Consider the following 21,653-nt stretch of genomic DNA (forward strand, 5'->3'; position numbering starts at 1 on the left):
TTGTACCTGATGAGATCTTGGGCAGGATCATCCATGGGCAAACCTATGAAAGGGGATTAGTTGCTGTTCATGCCATGCTTCTGCATGCTCGGAAGGATAAAAGGAGAAAATATGAAAGGTTGAAGATTTTTTTTGGATTAAAGAAGTGGACACAGAGGTTTAATGATTTCTGTTCATCATATACTGATTCTGCTGAAGGGAAGGTGCTGGCACCTACTGGGTACCGAGCTGCAGAGAGCTTGATCCTGTTTCCATGTTCTCACAACTTCTCTGTGGGTGTTCACTGGTGCTGGCTTTCCCAGGAAGCCACACAGAAGGTTCATGTCACCAAACTATTAACCATATTTCCTGTACCATTTGGCCCAGGGTCTGGTTCAGTCTTGCAGAGACTGTTCTCTGTTGTTTTTTCTTCATACTTTTGATAAAGCATGATAGCGACACTCCTTCAGGTCTGGTCCAAGAGGACTTGTTTTATGCTTGAAGTAGCTCCAACCTTCTTCTCCTCCATTTGCCAATCCCAAGAGCTGTGAGCCCCCAAAGGAACTTTTTAGTCTTTCTCTGTAGTTGTAATGTAACTGCTTTAGATGGGACTTTCCTTGAAGAGTATGCAAATGTTACCTGTCTGCTAATTTAAATGTGTTCTCTCTTGGGAACTTTGTCTCTCCAGTGCTCTGTGTATTTGCAGTCTTTACATTTATTCCCCATGTTAATCAGGAAAATGTTGAGTAATGGGATTTGGGCCCCAACACTGTCTCAGTGTCATGGTCATTGATGAAATATAGTCTTGATTTGAACTCATGACTTTGGAACTTTTTAACCCCAGGTGACCTGGGAAAGTCTCCAAGTTTGTTGCTTTTGGAGCGCATGACAAGATTATGCAATCACACATTGGCAGGAGGATTGGGGAGTTAATTTTCTTTTTGCTTTAGTTTACTTAGTTTCAAATTAGTTCTGCTTGGCAGTTTGCTTTTGGGGCTGGCCATTCCGGCTTTTTTTTTTTTTTTTTTTTTTACTTAAGAGCATGTGCTGCCTTGTACAAACCACAGAAAAGGCATTTTATAAATATGCATAGTAGTAGATGTTTAAAAAAATACATTGTAGTTAAAGTACTAAACAATAGAACAATTTTGTGTTAGAGGCTCTTAAGGTGACCTTGGGGAGGTAATTTGATCTCTCCTTGTGTTAATCTCTAAAATGAGGATAAGAACATTCCTCTTGTCTACCTTGATTATTTGAATTAGAGGTCTTTGGAGCAGAGAGTTTCTTTTACCTTGCTTCACAGCTGTGACAAGGCAATCTTAGTGCTGGGATTTCACTACTTCTACTTGTATATAAAAAAAAAATCCAGTGCTATGTGATTATGTTATAAACGTCTTATTACTTTTAAAAGGCAATGCAATTGTAAAAGAATTATGTTTCTATTGGCACATTTATGGCATTGCTTTTCTGTACTTTCTCTTTCTAAATTTATTTTTAATATTAGGTTTCGGATTGCAGTTCTGGCGTGCAGCATTGATCCTGAGAGAAACAAAAATAACCAAGGAGATGCCAGCTCAGGCACTGCATGTTTACTGGAGGTTTTAATTTATTAATTCATTTATTAATAGCACTTAGTTCACATGAGGGTACAAATATTCATATCCAAAAAGTTGGGCAAGCACAGTGTGCAGTACTGCCATGCCTGACCACCTCCCATGTTTCCCAGGAGTGGAATTCCATACATTCCTTGCATCCCAGCTGTGTGTAGGAGCCAGCTCTCTGAAGATGTGATGGCAGATATTGTATACTGAGAAATGGGAGAACTTTTGCTATTGATCTCACTGGAGGGGAGGGCTTAGGGGTTTTAGTCATTAAATTTGAGACCACAGAGTTCATGGGTTCAGGTGGTGGTAGCGGCAGCTCTTCCTCCAACTGAAAAAGTGAGTGGTGTGAGCCAAAAACCCCCAGTTTTGAAAAGGGGAGGTTCAATCAATTTCATTTTCTCACAATTAACAAAGTTCCAATTACTGATTCTGGTTTTGAAGATAAAAGCAAGCAGACACACACTCAGAGACACACCTCATGTTCTCTCTGGACAGTTCTTCTCCTTGCTGGTCTCCAGTCCATGTCACTCATTATCCTCAGTACCTTTGCTGGGATGTGGGTGGGGCAGGACACTGGTAGCAGGCCATTGCTGCTTCTTTCATTGTGTTGCTTGTTTTTCCTTAATCAGTTATTTCCACATGAGTTCCTCTGCTTCCTTCTGGAGTTGTACATCCTCCCAAGTCTCTCTGCCCGTGCTTGGGGCAGCTACTTTGCCTCAGCATTTCTCCTGCCTCGGGATCATTTTTGTTTCTCTCTTCCCCATGTTTTTGGTGTCTTCTCTGTCCTGGCATTGTCTCCTGTATCTCACAGAATTGCAGTGTGGGTGGGGAGGGACCGCAGTGGCTCATGTGGTCCAACCTCCCTGCTCAAGCACAGTCATCCCAGAGCACAGGGCACAGGATTGTGCCTGGATGGTTCTTGAATATCTCCAGTGAGGGAGACTCCACAGCTTCTTTGGGCAATCTGTGCCAGTGCTCAGTGAAAGGCTCTGGTCTCTCTCTCGTGTCTCCTGCTATTTTTCCTTTCAATGTTTACTGCCTCTTGTTGTGTCTGTTGTTGCAGAGGTTTTCTGTGCTCCTCTGGTTCTGTTTTGATGTGCAGTGGGTCAGTTTTGCCTTTTGTTGAAATGGTTGGACCAATGGTGACCAGCACAATCCCATCCTTGGCCAGCTCCTACTCAAGTCACCACTGCAGCATCATCACAACCAAAGCCCTGCTTCAAATACATTTGAGTGGGAAAAAAAAATTATATGGTTTCTTTCCTTAGATGAGAATTCAAAAGGCAACACTTCTATAGGTAGGGTCTTGGCATAGTAAAATTGTTTGAAAATACATTAAGCTAGGGCAGAAAAATATTTATCCAAAGGGGATATAGGAATCTTGGTAGGAAAGAATTTACAAGTGAGGAGGATAATTTGGCCTACTACTGTAGGAGAGTAAATTATTTTTGTAGAAATATTAATGGATACCAGGGGAAAAGACCAAGTTTCACTAATCAAAATGTCTTGTGCCCTTTGGGTAGGAGAAGGCATGGAACAGGATTTTTTTTTTTTTTTTTTTCTGGGGGCAATCCATAACTAATTTAAAAAGGATTATTTTTAACCAAGTTGGTTTTCCACCTAAAGGACAGTCAGTATCCCCAAAAGAATGATTAATCCTTGCCTTCGTTGAGCCTGGATAACTTTCAGGCTCACTAGGGATCTGTCTAAGGAGAACACTTAGGCATTGTCTTAAGCCTGTTCTGTTCAGCAGAGTGCCTTGTTGAGTCTAATTGAATCACTGGGAATTAAAGCTAAGTAAGTGCTTCAGTATTGCCCCAAAGTTGGACACAATTTTTAGAGGCTGTGTGATGTTGTTGAAAAAAAAAATCATGTATTTTATTAATGGTGGTCATTTTGTGTTGTAAGAGACAACTTGAGAAATAATTCTGGATTGTCTATGTGCTGATGATAAACCCAGAAATGATAGAAGCCTTCTGTTAATCAATTGTGTACATGATCTATTATTAATACCAGCTGTTCAGAAGTGAAATGTTGTTGCTCTTATGCTATACAAGAGACTAACAGGCAAGATTCTGTAAACACTGTCAACAGGGTGGGTAACTCCCCAGTTCCCACTGCTGTTAGTAGCACTTCAGCATCACACATGTCAGTATAATCTACATGGCAGTATTGTGAAACTTTGTTTTAGTTCAGAATCTGGTTCAGAAGCAGTATCTTAAAATTATATCAAATTAAAGAAGTGATCCAAATAGAAATGAAGCATTGCAGAACATGGAGTGTTATTTTTATTACTGCTGGATCGAACAAGAGTCAAAGCAGCAGTAGCATTTGTATTTTCTGTTCTCCAAAGGCACATCAGAACAGGATTTGATGGACTTGAGGGTGTCTTCTTGCTATCCAGCAGTGAAGGTAGCCAGAGCAACAGGCTGTGTTCAGGGGCACTATATTGGTCAGTTCTTTCCCTGCAACAATCCATTTGCCATAAAATGTTAACACTTGATGGTCTTTAGGAGCACAATTATTTATCATTGAAATAATATACCTCAGAAACTGACTTTTATGCTGCAATGTTTTTAAGGTCTGGATGCCTACATGGCCAATTAAGCACAGGGCAGGGCCTCTGAAATACGTGGTTTATCATCTCTGGACATGGCAAACTATCTTGGGCATCAGGAGCCCTGTGAAGACTCATGTTGCTCATGAATGTGGCTGTCTAGTTTAGTTTGAGGCTGTGTAACCCAGTCCTTAGAAATGCCAGAAGTGAGGGTGGTACTGAATGATGGGCATTTACAAGAGCCTTGATTGAAGAAGGGTTTCAAAGCACGGGGCACAGAACTCCTGTGGTTTAAAGGGGTTGGCTGCAGACCCTCTGCAAGAGTCCTGTGAAAAAACCCTTGGGGAGATTCCAGGTGATAACTGAGAAGAGATTTTACTACAGGTTCTGTTTTGAAAGCATCTGGGAGACCACTGACTTATGCAGGTCAGTGCTCCTCCTCAGATAATCTCAGGGTGAACAGCGGGAGAATTGGTTATTAAAATAGCATTTTGTATTGACTTACTTCAGAAGGAAATCTAATTCATTTTACTGCATGGAATACTCCTGCAGCCTCTAAAAAGCATGCATAGGGGAACTGTGATGTGTTTGTTGCCTGAATCCCCACATGGGATGCTGTTTGGGTAGCTGAGAGGCCTGATAGACATTTGAGTGCTATTATGGGTAACTACTACTCATCAGTAAGCCAGAATCTCCATGCTGTCTGGAAAAAGCAATTGGTTTTTTCTGCTAATTTCAGCAACTTGCTTTCATGTAGCCTCAAGGATCCTTAAGGATTTGCACTGAATAATTTGACACTTCTGTTTATTCATTGTTGTGAGTAAGGTTTAGATAGTGGACTTGATGATCCCTGTGAGTCCTTTCCACCTCAGACTATTCTGTGATTACTTTTTTAAGATAGAGACATCAAGTGATGTGTATAAGATGGTTGCTTAGATTATGCTGAGGAGCTCTTGAATTTCTAATTATCTCTGCCCTATGCTAGAAGAAAATCACTCTTTTGAAATAGTGGATTTATAGGCATAACTCAATTATTTTTGGCACCTACAAGATTTATGAACAGTTGCTACATTAGAGACTGGCAGATGTTGGGTGTGAGAAGGAAATGTTTAGCATGATCTTCCAGCCCTTTAGCAAGGAGTTTCGAAGGGTGAGTTGATTTTCTTGAAATTCTGTCCCTCAGTAAGCTGGTTGTGGAACCAAGTGCAGAGAATCTTTCTGGCTGTGCTGAAGATCAGGAAGGACATTCTCAGAACATCAGATTAGAGAGTTTGGATTCACTGTCTCTTCATTACCCAATTTTTATGGCGATCTGCCTTGTGAAAAATTACTCTGTACTAATGTAGAAATATGGCAGAATAAATTCACTCTGTGCTTCTCCCCTTTGGCTTGCTCACCACTAATCAGCAATCCGTCTGTTAACAATCATGTTGAGAAATGCAGGAATGCAGGTTTTGATTCAAAGACTGGCTTGGCTTAGTCAACATTTGTTTGCTCATCATCTGTTTCTCAGCATGTCTTAGTTTGCTGCATACTTCATTGCAAGATTAGTGCCTTTTCGTTACTGAAAAATAGTTTTAAAACTCCCTATTGCTTTTTCTGTTTGAGCTTAAAACACCTCCTGACCATACGCAGTTAAAAAGCTGTTCTTGACTCTTCTTTGAAAGGATTATCATTTTTCTTAAGCAAATATAAATGTAATAATTTTATCAAGTCCTTTTGTTCCTGCTAAGTACAGATGATGCTTTAGAATGTGCTTTTATTCACCTGCCAAGTGATCAAAGGCAAACATGTGTGGACAGACATGGCAGAAGTTCCTCCTTGCTGCTGTTTTAGAGAACAACAAACTCCTTTAAATAGGCTCTGATGCTTTTGCGTTGAGAAGAGCATCAGCAGAGCTACTGCAGTTTCAGTGCAGAGTTGAGTTAGCACTGAAGTGTGTTTCTACCTGACAAACTGAGGAAGCACTCAGGCTCCTGGTGGGTCCAAAGCAAGAGCAGGATCTCCCCAGTTCCTGTTCATCCACAAGAACCTACCCAGACACATTCGTGCTTTGTCACTGAGAACCTGAAAAATTGTACACTAAAGCTACAGACTGTCAGAATCTATGGTGAAATCCCCAGAGTGTCCAGATAAGGATATAACCCCTACATAAACACAACCAAATTTTCTTATCTCTCAATCTCTTACAAAGGCTTGGAAAACTGGAACCACCAAACACATTTATTTTAATAGCAGAACCATCAAGTTTTATTTTGTGTATGTTGTAGAAGGTGATCTTTTTTCAGATATGATCAAGCAGGTGCTGGTGTTAAATATTTCACTTAATACTGAACCATTCATATGCATAAATCTGTATAGGGCTGAGGCCTTAGGGCCTGATTTTGTATGCTGTTCTGCAGGGAATTAATTGCGGTATCAAAGCTTGAGATAGCAGAAGAGACATGGGAGGAGGATAGAAAACAGCAGGAAAAATAGAGAGAAAATGAGCATTTTCTGTGTTCTGAAACTTTGAAATAAATGTGATTTTTTTCCATGCTGTAATTTATTTTAAAGGTTGTTATTTACTCGTCTTTTCACACATTTGTGTGTGTGGCATAAAGCTTTTTATTTTTATTTGTAAATAACATAGGAGTCGTCTCTCATTGATTTCAAGTTACAGTTGTTAATATTTTGGGTTATTGCTTGACACTTATATCTCTAAATCTTTGTGCTTCATTCTTTTAGCTGCATTAGCTCTGTCCATGGGTTATGTATACCTAAAAATATGAAAGTATTTAAATACTCATTTCCTTACTCAAAAATAATCTATGTTTCATGTCCTATTTTTAAAATTTGCTTTCTGGTATTGGAGCATTTACATCCTATTTTCATGCAGTGAGTTTGATATCTTTGCTTATAACATTTTCTCAATTTTTTTAGGAGCTACCCTAATGTATCATTCTAATTTATCTAGCTAAACTTGTAAATGTCTTTATAGGTTATTTTTTCCATTTAAAAAAAATCCATTTTTCGAGGAAGCAATGCACCTGGTTTCTAGACTGGATATGTGCCATGTCTTCTGTTTAGCATTTTGTGAAAATCATTTGGTTGCTGCAGAAGCTGCCAAGAGATGTGGAGGATGGGGTGGAGGGAATGGATACCAGTCTGTTCATTACTGTCCTGTAGTCAGCCCCACATCTGGCCATGAGGTGCTATTTTGAGGATAGAGAGCGTTGATGTACTTTGTTTATTGTAGCTAAAGAACTGGGACTGAGGAGCACTGGTTGTGATCAGAATTGAATTGGACATGTTAGAAAAGTATCAGTTTTTCTTAGGTCCCCTCTTTGTGAAACAAGAAGAGAGTCAGACCAGAGACAGAGGACTGGGGAATTGGCTGTAATTCTTTCTGGATCTAAACCAGAGCAGACTTGGACTGTGCTGCCCCTCTTTACATGACTTTCTCTCCTCATTCTTTTTCCCTGTGCTGGCCTACTTGCTGAGCTGTAACTTCCATCCCACCAACACCCCCCAAAAAAGAGTGTGAAGTAAAATGGGGTGTTGGGAGTGTCTGGAGCCTTGTGCTGTCACTGGGTGCACTGGTCAGCCCATTGTGCTCTCAGGTGGGTGTGAGTGACACACTTCACCATGATCAGGGCACTGACTTTTGCAGAAAGAGATGCTGCACTGCCAGGGTCCTCTTTGCATCTGCTGTTTTCAGCAGTAGATGAACTGTAAGGGGAAAATAATAATACTTTTATGGAAAATGTGAGAAAACATTTCAAAACTGTGGCAAAAAGCTACCAAGTTTAAGGGTTTTTTTCCCCCCCTGCCTTGTTTTAAAAATAGCTACTCTGGATATCTATAGACAGCACAAATAGTTATGAGACAAATTGGCACACTGTAGGAGTGATACAGATAAATTTGTAGGAAGAAAGAGCTTTATAATGATTCTTAGATCTGATTTGAATGGCAGTAGTATGAGCTAGCTACAGTCTAGGATTTTCCCTTAGGCTTTCTCATGCATGTGTAGGCAAGCAGCTCACTAGGATCTCTTCATGGGAGTGCCTCCTTCCAGGATTTCCTGGAATTCCTGAAGATCCCTGTCAGATACCTGTGGCTAATGACTGCAGTAATATCTTTATCAGTCCCTGGCAGCTGGGAGGTTTGATTTCTGTCTCAGTCACTGTTTGGTCACCTTACCTGATAGGATTCTTAGAGATTTGAGATTCAAGAACTGAGTCTGCAGATAAGCAAAATGACACTGCATTTTTCACCCCTTCTTTTAAATAGATATTTCAGTACCTCCTCGAGTCTCCACTGTGCTGGGCTTTTACAAAAGAGGAATTCATTGGAGACTGTATGGGCTATAGAGGGACAGGCTTTAGAAACCTGGGGTTACAGACAGTTATCTCTGAAAGAAACACAAAGGATGGGGAGAAAATTACGTCTCCTCTCTTTGCAACAGAGCACAGAGAAGAAATGATAAGGGAGAGTCCATTCTTGAACTTGATTCTCTGGTGTCTCTCCAACATCTTTCAGCTCAGAATATATTTTTTCCCAGCTTTTCATCCCATGCACAGTGCCCACCTGCCTCCCTCTGTCCTGTTCTGAACAAGGGGCTGCCCAGCTGCATTAACAGTGCAGCTGCTTGGCAGCATCAAACAGTGAGGAAATTTTCTTTTTACACCTTCAATTTTTGAGCTACAAATCCATAAATTAGTTTAAGAAATCATAGCTTCCAAGGCCATGTCAACTAATACAGAGAAGGAGGGCGGAGAGAGGGTTGGCTGTAGAACGCTTTGGTTGCATTTACTGCCGTGGCAATCTCAAGCACAGTCCTTTACTTTTATCCCTGAGAGCAGAAAGGAGTGAGGAAGTTTTAAAACAGGCTATCAAAAAAACTTGGAGCAGTTTCACACCATTACATCTGTGTTTCGTTTTTCCTGCTTAATATTTCAGTCTTCAGCCAAGGAAACAAAGCCGCTGAAAATCAGCATTTCATAGACCATGCTGTCTGTGTCAGGCCACTCTAAGATATAAAGGGCAAAGCTGTGACATTCTGAGGATCCCCTTGCCCATGCTGCTGTGTGCACAGCCTGTTCTCAGTGCACCAGAGCCCAGAGGCTGTGGAGCTACAAGTCACAAAGATTCTGTCTCCTGGCATACAGCTTGAAGTTACACATTCTACAACATGGGTACAGTTGGCTGAGCATAGCTTCAGGTTTATTTGTGGAGGTATCCATGAAAATGGAAAAATGGTAAAAATTCACTTTTAAAAGAGCAGTAGCTCATATCATCTTCTTTAAATTTAGAGGAAGCTCTTTTTTTTTTTTTTTTTAATTACAATTTAGAGTAGAGCTGAACTAAAAATATTTTGTTGTGACTCCACCTTGCAGCGTTCCCATAGCAAGGTGTTTCCCAGAAGCTTTTCTGACTCCCAGTTAAAAGCCAAGGTACTTCCTGGCATGCAGCAGATACATGGAGTCTTGCCAGCAAGAATCTGCAGCTAAATCCCTTAGCTTGAGCCTTTGATTTCCTAACAATTCTATGTTCAGGGAGATAATCATCAATAAAGAAAGCTGCAGTATTTATTTTCATTGTCTTCTTTATTTCTTTATTCAATTGCATACTCTTCAGGTAGTTGATGTAATTTCTGTTTTTAGAAAGGTTTGTTATGAATACTGAGGTCTAATTTCTAGCTGATGCAACAAAAAATAATTGTTTCTTTAAATCCTCAGACAATGATCTACTCTACAGGAAACACCTCGACAGACAGTTTTCAACTTTGCACAGTGAATGAAGTCTTTAATTTTGCTCAGAAAATGCCTTTGGTTTCTCATATGAACATTGGGTTGTGATCTTTTCTAGCTCCTTTAGTTTTTAATTATTTCTTTGCAGGTCAGGGATTATTTTGAGATGTTCAGATAAAATGAAGTAACAAGTACTCTCAAGCTGTTAGAGTTGCTTTGAATTTACATCTACATAGTGCAGTTGCAAAAAGTAATGAAATCAACATTGCTTGATTCACGAGGAAACATAAGGAATGACAAAAATAATGGTGATGTCTGCAGAGTGATGTTAGCACAAAGCAACACTCCAGTGACAAAGACTGTTTTCCTCACAGATTAAGGTGCTATTGATTTTTTTTCAATTCTTTTTATTTCTCCCTGACTTAAATTATGTAATCCATACTTCCCAGTTGTCCCAGTCAATGTATGTATTACTCTGGGTAAATTGGATATTTAATGGGACATTGATTTGTCTTATTTGAAACCTAAATGAGTTTAATAAGGCAATAATTATTCATTGATTATTCATTTAAGCTGGTCTTGAAAGCAGGAGTGGAAATCTCAACCTAGCTTGCCCTGAAAAGTTCTTCTTTGTATATCTCTGACCAGAGATTTTATTAATTAATAATAATAAAAAAGAAAGTCTTCAGAGGGTGCTCAGCAGTCTCACATAAACCACCCATGCACCTTGTCATGCTGCTTGGGCTAAACTGGGCTGTGCCAGGCTTTGTTTGGAGACAGGTGTCACTTCACATGCTCATATTGGAACTGGCAAACACTTCCCCTGTGTTTGTGTTACACACCTGTGCTGTGGGTGGGCACTGTGTGGTGTGAGGACAATTGTGAGCCCTGGCACTGAACCAAGAACGTGACTGACTGTCTTGGGTTTGTGTGACTCTTGTGTGACTCTTCCCATCCCAGTCCCTGGGAAGCTTGTCGTGGTATTTATTCTCACAGTAGGCTGAGGTTAACAGTCCTGTCGTACCTGCTTTACAGTCCCAAACACTGAAAACACAGAGAAACTGAAACATTCAGATAACTTAATTTTAAGGCTGGTCCCAGGCTCAGTGACTTAGTTGAACTTAACCATATGGCTTTATTCCTTTAGGGTTAGGGGATTCCATCCAAAGAGCTCAGATAGCTCTTGTGGAGCAGTGGTTGAAATCTGGGTTATCCAGGTTCTAAATTAATGTCCTGTCACTGATGATACTGTCTGAAGTCTGTTGTAATTGTCTTAGACATGATCTAGAGCTGCCTTATTACATCGTGTGCAGTCTGTGATGCCTGAGAAGATATCCTGTAGTTGATGTGGGGAGGGTTGGTGCAGGCAGAGCCTGAAATATGGACTCTCTCAAGGTGTGAAAGTCCTGCAAGGAGATGAACCCAGCTCCTGACTCAGATCTTTTCAGACCCAGAGCAGCTTAAAACTGACATGTCCAGTGAGCTGGCTGGACTTCAGTCTGAAACATTTCAATAAGCTGCTTGTAAAGGTGTTTCTCTTTCTTTTTCTTTAATTCCCTGTTCTGTCCTCACTGGTAGCTATGAAAGATCACCTCTGCCACTGAAAAGCCTTGTGTGTAGTGCATACATCCAAAGGAAAGAGCTTACAAGCAATTCCTTACAGAAGGGTGAAAGTCAATTACTCCATTTTGACCTACAATGCCAAATAGAGGCCAGTAAGACAAGCACCATAATTAGCTTCACTTAAGAGATCAGTCTGGAAATAGCAACGAACAGTATTTGTATTCATTTAAATGGCTTTAAAGGCAGAACTGGAAAGAAGCTGCATCATTGGACCAGCCTTGAAAACAGTTATTTACTCTCCTGTAAAGAGCAGAGACTTGTGTTTCAGATCAATACCAGAAGATCTGGAACCTGAGGTGCAGAATGTCAGGGTGTCCTACACATATGAGCTGGAATAAGCAGAATGTTGCAGGTACAGATTTCACATTGCACCATATAAATCTTAGGGAGCATTTTCCCAAATTCTTTATCCATTTCCTTTTGTGAGCAACTTAAAAGTCCACACTGTTAACTTCAGCTTGCATCAGGCCCATCTCAGGCTATCTGAATCTGAGAGGGAATTTTGCTTATAATAATTTAATTTGTTGGCAGTCTTCTCTATGTTTGTCTTTTATTCTTTCTTCCTTTCCTTCTTTTTTTCCTTCTTTCCTACATAATTCCTTGGTTGCCAGTGAATAGTTTTGTTTGTGAGAATAATAACTTCCCCTTCAGAAATAGTATTGCAATGCAGATTATTAGATGAGGTTCACTCAAGGTAAAGCATTCAGTGAGCTTTTACTTCACTGGAGCTGCTAATTGAAATAGTGGTTGACATTACCAGCTGAATTTTCTTCACCAGGATGGGCTGAATAAATGCTCAGAGGAAATAGTTTAAGTGAGGCTACCAGAGAAGGAGGTATTAGAAACTTTGAGCTTGAGTAGAGGAATTCAGCCATTTTCTTTGAAGTTTGGGGTGGGAGATGTGAGTGACAGGAAGAGAATAAACAGTTACACTATTAGTTTGGTTGGATATGTATAACAGAAATTGCTTACTCCCTATTCTTGATGTTGTTACTCTCCTAATCTTGTATTTGTGTAATGCATAATGTACAAATGCCTTATTCTGTAAGGCGTTTATAAAGGAGAATAATATAAAAGACTTAATGGAGTGATGGGGCTTTTCCCCTAGAAATCCATTAAAGAAGGAGAGGAATCTGGTACAGTAAATATCAACAAGGTATGTGTTCTATTGCTGCAGAAGCAGTAACCTGAAAAACAGCAGAGCCCTGGCTGGGGTGATGCCAGGAACTGATCAGGAAAGGAAAAGATCTCGAGAAAACTCTGGTATAAAATAATGAAGATGTTTGCCAGTGACAGTGAGAGTGATGTACCAGCACTCAGTCCTTTGCAGGCCAGGAAAAGTGGGACAGGAATGGTATAAAGACCGAGGCGTGGGTAGAGGTATATTTTCTCTGAAATGTTCTGATGAGCACCACTAGTTTGAGAACAATTTTACAAGGAGGAAAGCTTTCTACTGCTAGAATGGGATGTGGGAGGGGGAATTGAAGGAACATAAGTTTGTTTGGGAACATTCTGGGTAATACTTTCCACTTCAAACAGTTCAGTTGAGATTAAATCTTGCTCCAGCTTACACCCTCGCTTCTGTTAGGGCCCCAAGCTGCCACATCTGAAGAGAAAGTTAAACATGTTTTACAGAAGCCAAATGTGGAGCAATTAAACTTTTATTACCACAGTGAAATCCACAAACTTTTCCTGTTCCTATCCAAGCTCTGCTGCGGGTGGTTGGGTAGTTGATTACCACTACCTGGAATTGTGTCTCCCTGACAATATTGCAAATATGTGGGTAGTTTCTGCCTACTCATAGTATCTCTAATTTGCATGCAGAGTAATTTCTGCTAGAATTGATGGCAGTAGAAACAAATAATATTGGCTTCTTTCCTCTTCAGGAGTGCTTTCCCTTCATTAGGTATCTTCTGTAGCAAAAAAGAGATGTTTGTAGTTTATTTTTAGCACAGTCATTTGCATGCAGACTATCTGGTTCATCTGGTTTCCCAGAACTTGATTTGGAATTGCTTTCTTTCAATCCTTTTTGCTCGGATTATATTCTTTCTTGGATTGAAGTAGCTTCATTTTTGTTTCCTTGTGTGCTCATCTAATGGTTTGCACACACTAGTGTTCCTGGAAAGAAAATGGCAGGTATTCTGAAACCCTTCATGGCACTGAAACTGGGGAGGGAATTTTTCCACATCTTTCTGTAACAGCCTTAATGGAAAGACATAGTAGTTGATGTGAATATTTTAAACTACTGCTTTATGAAAAGACTATATTTAAATAAAATGGTGGTAACTTTTTAGATGAGTATAAAATGTGACCAGACACATTTGTATCATGATGTAAAATGTCTGAGAACAGAGTTTTGAATAGGAGAAAATATTCTTTTTGTTTGGGTTGAAATATTTTTTGCCTGTTTGCTTTACAGTGGCCCATCCTCAGGAGCCCCACCACCCCTCTGAAAAGCCAGTCATCCACTGCCACAAATGTGGGGAGCCTTGTAAAGGTGAAGTGCTCCGTGTTCAAGCCAGACACTTCCACATCAAATGCTTCACCTGCAAAGGTAAAACCTTCATATTCATCTGTTAGAAAAGACTCCATTTGTGCAAATGTGCCTTGAAACACTGATGGGAGGTTGTGCTTCCTGCTATCAACCCATTACAAATACTCTCTTTGCTCAGTACCTGAAGGCTTTGCAGGTGGGAAGGGTAAAGAAGGATGGTGATACTTAGGAAAACACTATCTTTTTGTAGTTTTTGATCGAAATGCTTTTTCAAGGGTCTGGAAATTTTTTTAAACTCTTGATAGCAACGACTGTCTTTCATTAGGATAGTTATGAAAATTAAGATCCTTTGTACTCAATTGACTGTTGAAAGTTCCTGCTTTCAAAAAACCCATCAAAAAGGTTCTGCAGAGGTCTTCTAAGGCTTTGTGCCATGGAGCTGCCTTGGGAATGGGGATGGTGCTGCCCATTCTACAGAGAGGACCTGAAGGGCTCTTGGCAACTCCAGCTCATGCCACTGAGCCCTCTGTGACCACAACAAAGACTCACTGTGTTTTTTTACAAAACTGAGGTTTAGCGAAGCGTTAAATAATTGTAAAACTATGCTTTGTGAATTCATTGCCTTTGAAGATGGGTGTCGTGGAGCAGGAGGCAACCCTGGCTCCTTCACAGAGTTTCTGTTTAATGAACAGCAACGCAGAGTTGGTTGAATTGAGTAACCACAAAATGTGGGATGAAAGGAGAGAATAAGGAGAAATACCCAGGTCCGTGTGCACCCACTGTCTGCCACAGTCAGTCCCAGCTCAGCACAGGATAGATACAGCACAGAAAGGGAGCCAGGCTCCAGGTGAGCTTGGCAGAGCTGGTGGCAAACATGGAGAAAGGTGCTGCAATAAATCAGAGTAGCTGGGCAACTAAAACACAGGAGCAGAATCAATACCACATAGTTTTTCACTTCTATTAAACCTAAGTTATGTTTCCTGAAAGTCCATATCTGGCATGTATACTGCAGATTCAGACTGTGGAAAGTGTCCCCAGCCCAGTTCCTGAGTTTCAGTTATATTTTTCATGTTACAAATGTGGGTGGAACAGTTGTGTGGTTGCTCTGTTCTTCTGCTTCCTGAATATATGGAATATAGCAAAAAATAGAAATAGTTGTTTTCCTATGTTACTGAAGGGGTTTTTTTTAAAGATCACTTGAGTTATTTGCATGCTGAAAAATCAGGGTCTAGAATCTAAGAAATTCTGTTCGTAACCTGTGGTTTTTAGTTAAATACAACTTTTAAAAAAGGCTGATCTTTCTCCTAGATATTAACATATTTCATCTGTGCCAATCTGGAGTGACATCAGCCCACCTGAGAGGTCAGCGTGGCGCATATCTGCCCTGTTTCTGGAATGCCTGGGGAAATTCATATCTCTCTCTATTACAGCTGCTGTATTTCAAGCAGTACTTGATGTCATATAATCCCTGAGCAGTTCAAAACCAGCAATTATTTGTTTATTTTCTTGTTCCTGTCCATAGTGAGTAGTGGTCTCAATTTAGAGAAAACACTGGATTAGGATATTTTCAGCATCGGGCCACCTGAGACCCTTTGAGTCACGAAGGAGAATGGTAATTCAGGCCAGGCAGTGTCCTCAGAACCTCCTGATAAAGAAGGGGGCAGATGGAGCAGGGCTTTGGAATTGTCCTGATGAATGCACCACATTAATCTTGCTTTTTTTAGGAGGGGTGAGGTCTAGTTTCTTCTTTCACTTGTGTTTTAGTTACTTACTCATAAGCTGCTTTTGTGCCTTGACTATTCTGTTGCAAGACTGGATTTACTAGTATACTTTTTGGTTTTTTTTCTTTCTTACCCTAGAGGAATGTCTAAACTTCTTGTGTGTGGCTTCTGTTTATGAAGATATTTCCAACCTGTTTGATGACAGTTTAGGATTCTATAATATTATTGACCTTATGAGTGCTTGCATGAAGATCACCTGAGAAGAAAGAGCTGTAGAAATAACTCTTGCTGGGGGAAATGAAATGGTGATTTTACATTAGCTTGTTAAGGAAATGGAGGAAAGTAAATCCAGTTTGAACTGAGTGCACCAGAGCTGAATATTAGTGACTTTTCTCATGCTGTTCATTCAGTCTGTGCCTTATTAGTTGGGTTTGCCAGCAAGTGTTATCTTTTTAGAGTTCATTTGTCTTCACAGAGAGAAAAAAAAAAAAGGGTGTGTACAGGAGATTGCTCCAAGTCCTGTATCTTTTACCTGAGCTGCAGATCTTGTTTATTGTTACCCTCTGTTTTTAGAGTGCAGTTTTTGCTCAAGCAATATAGTTATTTACTCACATTGCATGTTGTCTGACCATATGGTTTATTCAAGTGGGACACAGCTGTTCAAGTAAGTGGGTTTTTTTCCCTCTTAGTCTGATGGGTTTTTAATTTGACATGACTGCAACTCTACAGGAGGTGGAGTTAGACCCCCTCAGTTTATAAAGTAGGTTGTTAGGCAGCAAAATCAATAGATACTGGGACCAGGACGTATCAGGAGCATCTACAGGTGGCTGGGTTATCTTTTTCTTTTTTGCATACTAAACTTCACTCTTGAGTCTGCAAGTCACACCTACAGCGTGAAAGACTTGAACAAGCTCACACTTGTCTGTTTTCATACCTGCTGAAAGTGTTTAAGCTTTTATCCATAGAATTAGGAGATGTAGAAAAAATCCATTTCCTGATAAGGCTGTCACACAGGTTCTATAGTCCCAGTTTCTGTGTGATCCAGTTTTTGCTCTGTATGAGATCCCTTTTCATTATTGCCATCCACTCTCTCATCCTTGTGTTTACATCATGCTGTTAAGTGTATTTGATATGCTTGTAGTCCTGCTTCCCTAGGTTGTGTCAGAGGCTCTTAGGCACTCCATGACTGCTTGGCATGTATGTCAGTGGTGGCTGTGGCACTGCAGGAACACGGTGACTTATGTCTCCATGTGCATCAGCCAGCTCAGGACATGCTCATGCATCACGTAATGTGATCAGAGAATCATCCTCCACAGGAGTTTGGTGCTCTGTCCATCTCTGGGGTCTTTCTAAGAACAGAGGAACTGCTCCCTGCCAAAGATGACAAGTAAAACCTCCACTGACTGACGTGTTCCTGTGGCCCCATGATAAGATGGAGCTCGCTGGGGCTCTGCCTTGGAGAGCCATGTGTCTCCAGCTGCTGTGTCCTATCTGCCTGGCAGGGCTGGCTTCTATTTGCAGCTCCAGATAAGTGCTGATAGGAACACAAAAAGCTGAAAATGGTGTGGCTGTCCCCAGGAAGGTGGGCTCTGCCATCCTCTCGATAGGCAAAGAATTTCAGGCAGGCAGCAGCTGACTTGGAGCTGGAGTTAACAGGGGAATGATGGACAGAGGAGGGATTAGAAACGTCTAGGAGTGCAGCTCCAGGAACGCCATTCAGAGCAGTTGTCTTTGGCTGTTTCATAACGAAGACCCTTACCTTGCTGGGGAATTACACTGGTTTGTGTTACAAATGCAGATTTAACAGGAGACTGCATTACCTCCAGATGTAATAAATAAGATTTAAGGTCTGTTTTAGCAGGAGTACACTACTCTTACCATACCAAATTGTTAATCTTTAATGAGGCAATGGAAGCAGCAGGCTGAGAGGAGGGAAGGTTAGATGAGAAAGTTGAGCTGGAGACATCATTGGGTTTGTCTCAAATAAACATTACTATTAACAAGTATTAATTTGTGGCTTAGGAAGAAGTAAAAGTTTTTCTTGTAAGCATCTATGTGCATGAATAACTTTTCTGGAAAAACTAAGACTTCTTACCGTGATGCTGTTCCATTTGTAAATGTGTGTGGGATCAGGCCCTAAATTACAATGTGCATGAGCAGAGATTTTAATATCTCAGTTTAAATTGTGATCTGATACAAATGATAATTTCCTACCATTGTTAGTTGATTACAGTTCATTTTACCCTATTGCATGTACTAGCAGAGGAAACTTTGAGGCTAGCAAAATTGCTATAATAAGGCTTTATTATTAAGCATGTGATTCATCTTTTTGGTTGAGAGAAAAGCTGGTTTCAATACACTGTATTGCTTAACAGAAAAAGCTTTAAGCTTTCATAGTAACAATGTAAAAGTTTACATAGCTTGATTTTGGTACATGTAGAGATTGGTTGAATTATCTTAGCAAGATAGTGTAGTATTTGTGGTAGGAGTGTTTCAAATAGTAGAGAGTGTCCCTGTTTGCGATGTCAAATATCAACTGAAAAATTTAGTTAGGTTTTTTATACTAATGTAGACTAAACAAAAATTTAATCTCATAAAAAGACAATCCTGGCATAGGAATATGGATGGTGTCCTTAAGTTTCTCACTCCTCACTATCACAGAATCATGGAATGGTTTGGGGTGGAAGGGACTTTAAAATCATATAGTTCCAGCCCCTCTGCCATGGGCCAGGTTGCCAAATCAATAAACCTGGTTGCTCAAAGCCCTGTCCAGCCTAGCCCTGAACACTTCCAGGAATGGGACATTTGCAATTATGTGGCATAAAGGTCAGGTGAAAATGTTTCATTGTGTAACAATGTTTCACATGCTATACTGATATCAAATATCAAAATGCAATTATCTGCTAATAATCTTGCTAATTATAAGGCAAAGCCAAGTCTTGACATCCAGGAAGCATTCCACAAACCTAGAGTATTCCACAGGAAAAAAAAAATTAAGCTTCTATTAAAACATTGTTATTGATCAGCATAAAGCATTTTCTTAATTATGGAGTAAATGTGGTAATTTTCCTCTCTTTGGTAAGATGTCTCTTGACATTAACTTGCAGAATCCTCTGTGGTATGTTTAGGTTCCAGACACAGGTCTGGGTTTTTTATGTGATGATTTTTCAAGGCTACATCATCTGTAGTTCAATGAGCCTGACAGGGAAGGGGGAGGCTTCCTAAGTTTAGATTTTGGGATGCTCTGTAATCCTTTGACTTTGAACTGGATCTTCCTCCCTTGAAGAATTGGGAAGAAGTGAGGGTCATGTAAGCAGACACTATATCAACAGGTTGGAATGTGTTTTAAATCATTAGTTCTTTGACCTTTGATCTGTCATCAGATGCCTTCAGTGCCAGCAGGAGGAGGCTGCAAACAGGCTGCTGGGTAGTGCTATAAATAGTTCAGTGTCAGCGGATGGAAAGTTTAAATATGAGGCCATTCTCGTAGTAGATGTCCAGTGCAGTGTTTGAAAAGATCTCTGCATTTTCACACATTCTTCTGTAACAGAAACTGATGTGTGGACGTGATAACACACATGTGGATAGAATGTGCTCCTTCCTGAGCATCATGAAATTATATGAGGTCACTTGAACCTCGGAATCACTGAACCAAGATCTAGGTAGAAATGGGAATCTGTTGTTTCTGGGAAGCTAAAAGAGGTTAAAATTTCTCCCTTCCTGGGAATGGAGTTCAGATGTGAATTCATACATTCAGGTAGCCTGACATGAAATCAAACCTCAGTTGCAGCTGGGAGACTAATTGCCATTTCTGCATTTACATATCTTGACTGCTGTGTCTTGAAGACTGTTCTTCTTTGCAGTGATTCCGACTGGCATTTCACTTCAGGTTCAGTTTCTTCCCATTCTGAAGTAGATCTTCACTTTTCTGTTGGGAATAGAATACTATTAATGATAAGTGATTGATACCAATCTTAGTTTAGTTGGGTTTGAGGTCTCTTCAGGGACCAAACATTTGACAGGAAATGAAATTAATTGCACTACTTGGCTGATGTTGATGAATGCTGACAGATGCCATGTCAGATTTTAAAAAGCTACTGGATCCCTTTGGAAGTAGAGGAGCAGCAGGATGTTTAACAGGTGCCTGGTGAGTGGGGCAGAGCATCCTTACAAGAATACAGAAAGTTTCTTGGCTTTGTGGTCATTGCATCCTTCATTTGCCTGGCTTGGATGAGGTTTGGGTTTGTTCTATCCCTAAATTCCTGGTTTTCTTATTTAAAATTTTTTTGAGAGATGTTTCCTCTAGATAGTTACAGTCAAGTGATCCAAGGCTAAACTTTGACATTTTTCCTCTGATTGCCTTTTCTTCAAGGTTCATTTCCCACAAACCTGTAAATGACTTTGATCTGCACCCCGTGCTTAGTTTAATGTGAAAGGTGTTTTAAATGGTTGAATGATTCCTGCCACTGTTTCCATCCTGATTCACAAACCACTGATATTTCGGTGGGGAAGCTGGGAAGCTGTCACATTGCTACACTACATACAGCTGCAGTTTGCTTGCTGTTGAGCTCAGGAATGAGCTGTTGGCTGTTGGATTGCTAGAAAGACTGAAATTTGTGCGAATCAGTTGCAGACAGGAACAAGTCCCAGTGCAGCATTATTTGTGTCTCCAGTGTTGGAGGACAGAAGGCAGGATCATGGCATCGGTCGGGACGTTGATCAACTTAAAACTGAGCTCATCTGAGACTCAGAATCCACTTTTGGTTTCAGTTGAATTAATGCTTGCATTAAATGCCCAGGGGTTTCACTCAAGTGCCCCAGCGAGAATTACTTGTGTCACAATGACAGCAGCACTCAGAGTGGTGCAGGCAGGATACTTGAAGTCAAGCATCAGGGTTTTCCAAGAAGGAGGAGAATGGCCTGACTGGAGGCTAGAGCATGCTTCCCAAGGGAGATCTCAGTTTAGGAGAAGAGGGGAGAAATACTATCCTGTCTTTTGTTCAGGAGGTGTTTTAGCTGCTAAACCTTTCTTCTACCTGATGTTAAGTTATCAAAGCAGATTTTAAGGTCACCTGTATTCATTTCATGCTTATGTGCTTTGACTTCCCAACATTGTTTCTAATATCAGTCTGCTGAAAGGAGAAGAGATTCCAGAACCACTGGGAATGCTGGACACAGTTCCAAATAGCTTCAATCAAAATGCATTTCTCATCAGTGTGTGATAGAAAAAAAATCTCCAGTGACAGGAGTGTGACAAATGGTCATTGGGATCTCTGTTACAGCTTTTGCAAACTGCTGGATGCAATTTTTGCTGACGCCTTGCAACCTCTCTGCCAGGGTAGTACTGCAGCACAGCTTCCGAGATTTACTGTTCTTATGTGTTCTTCTGATGATGCTTGGATGTATATTCATTCTTTAAATGACTTACACCATCAAGAAAAGTGCTGGAAAGAGGAGTAAAAGGCAGAGGTAGACTTGGTTCATTTGAAATGCAGAAACTTTAAACTCTAATAAGAACTTGAACCTTGCTTCTATCAATATGGGATTTGTTAAACTCTTATGAAAAAAAAAAAAAAAGAAAAAAGAAAAAAGAAACAGATTTTCCCTGTGTATTTGGATGTAGGTGATAAACTGAAACATTTCCAAATTCCTTTCTACCTTCAAACAAAAGATCCATTATGTCCTAAGAATAATTGTTGTTTGACTATTTCCCTGCCTGAAAACAGCACCATTATCCTACGAAGCTGAAAAATGCGAGAAAGAAATAAAACCCAAACAGGAAATTGAATTTGCACCTTATTTAATGCACAGTAACAAAGTAGATAATTAGAATTTTTCCTAATGAATAACATTCACTTCTGCAGACTGAGAGCCCAAATTCATAGACTCTCCTTGTGTGTTTTTTTTCCTTCAGTGCTGAAACAATTTTTATTTAATGTCAAC

At 40.2% G+C, this 21,653-nt stretch overlaps 1 protein-coding gene across 9 annotated transcripts in view; it reads left to right on the forward strand.

Annotated features, from left to right (window-relative positions):
- ABLIM1 (actin binding LIM protein 1) overlaps positions 1–21,653 on the forward strand; it is a 192,069-nt gene that overhangs the window by 78,545 nt on the left and 91,871 nt on the right. For all 9 annotated transcript variants that reach the window (XM_066323535.1, XM_066323537.1, XM_066323536.1 and 6 more), the window contains exon 2: positions 13,915–14,049. In XM_066323535.1, coding sequence (XP_066179632.1) covers positions 13,915–14,049 — 135 coding nt within the window. The remainder of the gene's footprint in view (positions 1–13,914; positions 14,050–21,653) is intronic.

The sequence above is a fragment of the Sylvia atricapilla genome, chromosome 8 (genome assembly GCF_009819655.1).
Source record: "Sylvia atricapilla isolate bSylAtr1 chromosome 8, bSylAtr1.pri, whole genome shotgun sequence".
NCBI classification, from domain to species: domain Eukaryota; kingdom Metazoa; phylum Chordata; class Aves; order Passeriformes; family Sylviidae; genus Sylvia; species Sylvia atricapilla.